Below are 4,254 nucleotides of genomic sequence, written 5' to 3' on the forward strand. Positions count from 1 at the left end.
GCAAGTAGAGTATATGATACTTGTCGATATGTACATAACCTAGTTTACCTTCTTATATCGGTGATAGTGTGTACTCCCATTGATGATTTTCTAATATTTAGGCCTAAGGAGCCAAAAGTGATTTCAATGACTTAAAGTAAATGTAATAATTTTGTATGATTTTATCCAAAATCTTGGATTGATGTAACTATGAGTTTATATTGTGGTTATATTTCACTTGGTTGTTATTTAAAATGACAAGGGTCATGAATTGATAAAATTTCTTATCGTTTTATATCAAATATTGATGCATTATTTTTTTTTATAAAGTTTGTCCCAAGAACTTAAGTTAGAGAGAGTTTATGACACTTATTGCGTACCGCTGTGATGTACTCAGCCCTTAGGAGGGCCCTCCAGAGTCCCGCTTACTTTACATGTTTCAGGATAAGGTATGATACGTGGCATGCAGTCATGGCTAGGATGACTCCCTTCCTGAGGTATATGGTGAGGCACACCACCCCTATTTTCATGGTAGCTATCATGTTATTTTCTTAATTTATGATAGTCGGGTATTAGCCCAAGTGTTAATTCTATTCTTTGGTATAGAGGCTCCATAGATAATTGTGAAAGGTTATATTCGGGGTTGTACACGGCATACATGAAAATATATTTATTTTACTTAGTCTCATTGTTATTATCATGAAAGGCATCATGGGTGATTTTGAATTGGAAAATATTTTATCATTTAACTTGAAAATGAATATGATTTTCAAGGAGCTTCCACAATTAAATTGGTTTTCATGCATATAGTTTGGTTCGTTCAGGTCGGGTAGTGTGCCGGGTGCAGGTCACGTAGTTTTGGGTTATGACACGGAGAGAGTATTAGCTTAACACCATTAGATTTATCTGGATTTTCGATAGATTTTTTTCAATAGATAAAGTTCTGTCAAAATTTTCGACAATAATAATTTTCATGTTTTTTTTTTTATTTGGATCGATGGCCTGTAACAGATCCCATGTATCATATGCATCAATGCCAAGTCTAAATTTGGAGCCGATTACGCACAAAACGCAAAAAGGTTATACACACTCGTGTATATATATAACAAGTCATACTAATTTACTACAGTCATGTGATAAATTGAAGTGATAACGTACGCTATTAATCAAGTTAAATAATAAGTGATAAATGCATGTGTACCTAAAAAAATACACATCATATATTACATTTCACCAAGTTTTGGGAGTTGTACATATTGAGTTACAGATTTTATTTATGTAGTTACTGAAGTTTTGAGATTTTAAATTTTCATTCAATGATTCTGCACGTTGTTAGACTTACCTAGTATTAGAGACTAAGTGTTGTCACGACATCCTACGGAGGGAATTTGGGATGGTGACCTTATTTATATATAGTAGTAGAAATTATTTTCAAAGTTTGACCAATCACTGTGCATTACAGCAGTATCTATTGGGCTTTTGCAGTTGCAAACAATTCGATAATGTCTGCATGTCACTGTGCATCATTTAAGGACTTTTCCCATGTGACATGAATGATTCAAAGATGTGTGAATGCGACTCTTACGTTCCCCTACCCTACTTGCCTTCTTGGAAAATAAAAAGTCTTTGCAGAGTGGGAATTTGGATAAGACTAACTCAATTCACGTACTCTAATTAAATGTGCATGTTGCTCAACTGATTAAAAAGTTCTTAATGCTTATAATGTAATTCATCTGATCTAGGTATAGTAATAAAAATATACTCCTGGTCCAAAATAAGTAATTTTTTGGCTTTTTTTTGTGGTCCAAAATAAAAGTGATTTTTTGGCTTTTTTCTTGTGGTCCAAAATAAGTGATTTTTCCAGATTTCAAGAATGAATTAATTATTTTTTCCTACATTGTCTTTGGAGTAATTAATGTTGAAGTATGTGTTAGGAGTGTTATGTGAAGATGTAGTAAAGGTTAATATGGTCAATTTTATTGCTAATTAATGTTGAAAAGTAAATTTCTTAATATGTGTGAAAGCAACAAAAAAATCACTTATTTTGGACCGAAGGGAGTAGTGGTTAATTAATGTAGAATGTGAAACGTTTTCTTTTTGGGTTAGGGCGGGGGGGGGGGGGGGTTAATAAATGTAGGAAACGAGAAGTTATCCATGAATACATTGAAATTTTGGTGAAAGAAAATAGTAGTTCTTTTTTCCATTATAAAATGGCTGTTGTTGGGTAATCGATGCAGAATCTGCTCTTCTCAGGTTAATCTGATCACTCTCCCTTTTTGTTTTCTGTCGTTTCGTCCGTGGCATGTGTCTCATTTCTTTTGAAGCTGTTCGTGGGTAATCAAATCTGCACTTTGCACTTACAACAAAGACAGTTATATTCACTTGTTATTAACTGACAGCCAGACCCTTCTCTGCATATATATATTCATCTTCTTGTATCATATCTATGTTCTAGTTAATTTTGTGAGTCCTTAGGCAGTTTGTCAGGATAAATAATCAACATTTTGTAGTTAATTTTTTAATAGATATATAGCTTCATTTTTGAGGATATCATATTCTACACCCTAATTAAATTTATCGTTTCATCTTGCAGCTTATTATTGCATCAAAATTTGATTAAACAAGCAGAATGGAGAATTACCGCTCGCTGCCAGATGCTTTGGTAACAAAGATTCTAGTGAGGCTACCTGTGGAATCTCTTGCACGATTCAAATGTGTGCGTAAGAATTGGTACTGGCTTATTACAACTTCTTCTTTTGTTAGAGAACACCTCAATCACTTGGAAAAAAACCCAACCCGTCTTTTATTACACTTTCGCGACATTCCTTCACAATCAAGCACCTCTCTTCTGCTGCCCGAGAAAATATTGCCCGGTGTGATTTCCCTGCATGAAAAGCCTAGTTATTTACAGATACCTGCTCAATTGACTGAGATCATTGGTCCTGTCGATGGTATATATTTCTTGTACAAAAAGTTGAGTTCTGATAATCGTATGGCTCTGTGGAACCCAACTCTAAGAGAGTTTAGGCCACTTCCACCATATAACATCAAAATCAGCATGCCTCGTGGTTACTTTAGATATATATTTGGCTTTGGGTTTGATCCATTAAGTCAAGTTTACAAAGTGGTTTACGTTATGATTTTTTGTAATCTAGAAGAATGGAACAATGATCGTGTGTTTGCTGCCGTTTACTCTTTAGGCAAAGACTGTTGGAGAAATTTAGCATGCCGCTTTGACAATAGAGTTCCTTCATGCATGGAAAACTCCTTGTGCTCAACCTGTGTTAATGGAGTTTATTACTGGAGTACATTAAGCAGTGGTGCAATTGCTTTTCAACCACTCCTTTTAATTCGATATTTCAACATGCAAAATGAAGTGTTTGGTGAGATTCCAGGGCCTAAAATATCATGTGTCATTGATGGTTTAATTACTCTCTATAAAGAGTCCATTGCCCTGCTAGTGCGCAATGATACCGATGACTTTATTTTTGCATATCAAATTGATGTATGGCTAATGAGCAACGAAAGGTCGTGGACTAAAGTTCTGAATGTGGTACCTACAATACCTAACTCTTGCCCTATTGGTTTATGGGGTCATGATAAGATTATTTTATATTCAGAAGACGAAGCTCTTGTGATCTATGACTCCAAAACCCATGAAATTACACGTCTACTTGATTCTAAAATATATGGTCGCAGATGGGCTTTAAGTTATAAGGAGAGTCTAGTTTCCATCAAAAGCAAAAATATACGCCACAAGCAAAGCAGTATCTTTGATCTCATTCAAGAATTTTTTAAAGATGAATGACGTTATTTGTAGTGATTTCCATATTGTTCTTTGCTAGGGGCAACGATGGAAGACTATTGCTATTAGAATTGCAAATTAAAGTATGTTATTTAGAGGTGCACTAAATTTAGTAGGACTTTGTATTCACTTGGTCCTTGATCAAGTATAAGATGACGTGTATTCAAGTTTGTTTTATATTTTCTATTGAAGTGAACATGGTGAATTTTTTGTTTTATCAGAAATCATTTCTTTTTATATTCCCTTCTGTCTATTTTAGTTGTCATATTTCTCTTATATATGTTTAAGAGACTACTTTCTCCGGTCCTCTTTAATTAATTTTTTTGGTTATTTTCACACATGTTAAGTAATTTATCTTGTCGCATTAATTAATAATCAAATTGATCATATTAACCTTAATTTATTTATTAAAAATATATCAAATACTCCTATATTCTTTATTGCAATGACAAATTTGAAAAAAAGAAGTA

General features: G+C 33.7%; 1 protein-coding gene across 2 annotated transcripts; it reads left to right on the plus strand.

The window, feature by feature from the left end:
* The first annotated feature begins 2,165 nt into the window (after positions 1 to 2,165).
* On the plus strand, positions 2,166 to 3,980 carry LOC104246863 (F-box/kelch-repeat protein At3g23880-like). 2 transcript variants are annotated; one of them, XM_009802758.2, is made up of 2 exons: positions 2,166 to 2,232; positions 2,573 to 3,980. In XM_009802758.2, exon 2 carries the CDS (start codon positions 2,609 to 2,611, stop codon positions 3,785 to 3,787), a length of 1,179 nt encoding a protein of 392 aa, XP_009801060.1. In that variant the 5' UTR covers positions 2,166 to 2,232; positions 2,573 to 2,608; the 3' UTR covers positions 3,788 to 3,980. The 2 variants fall into 2 exon arrangements, with proteins under 2 accessions (XP_009801060.1, XP_009801059.1); XM_009802757.2 differs by having other exon boundaries at positions 2,228 to 2,313.
* Positions 3,981 to 4,254: the final 274 nt, after the last annotated feature.

This window comes from Nicotiana sylvestris, chromosome 6 (genome assembly GCF_000393655.2).
Source record: "Nicotiana sylvestris chromosome 6, ASM39365v2, whole genome shotgun sequence".
Classification (NCBI taxonomy): Eukaryota; Viridiplantae; Streptophyta; class Magnoliopsida; order Solanales; family Solanaceae; genus Nicotiana; species Nicotiana sylvestris.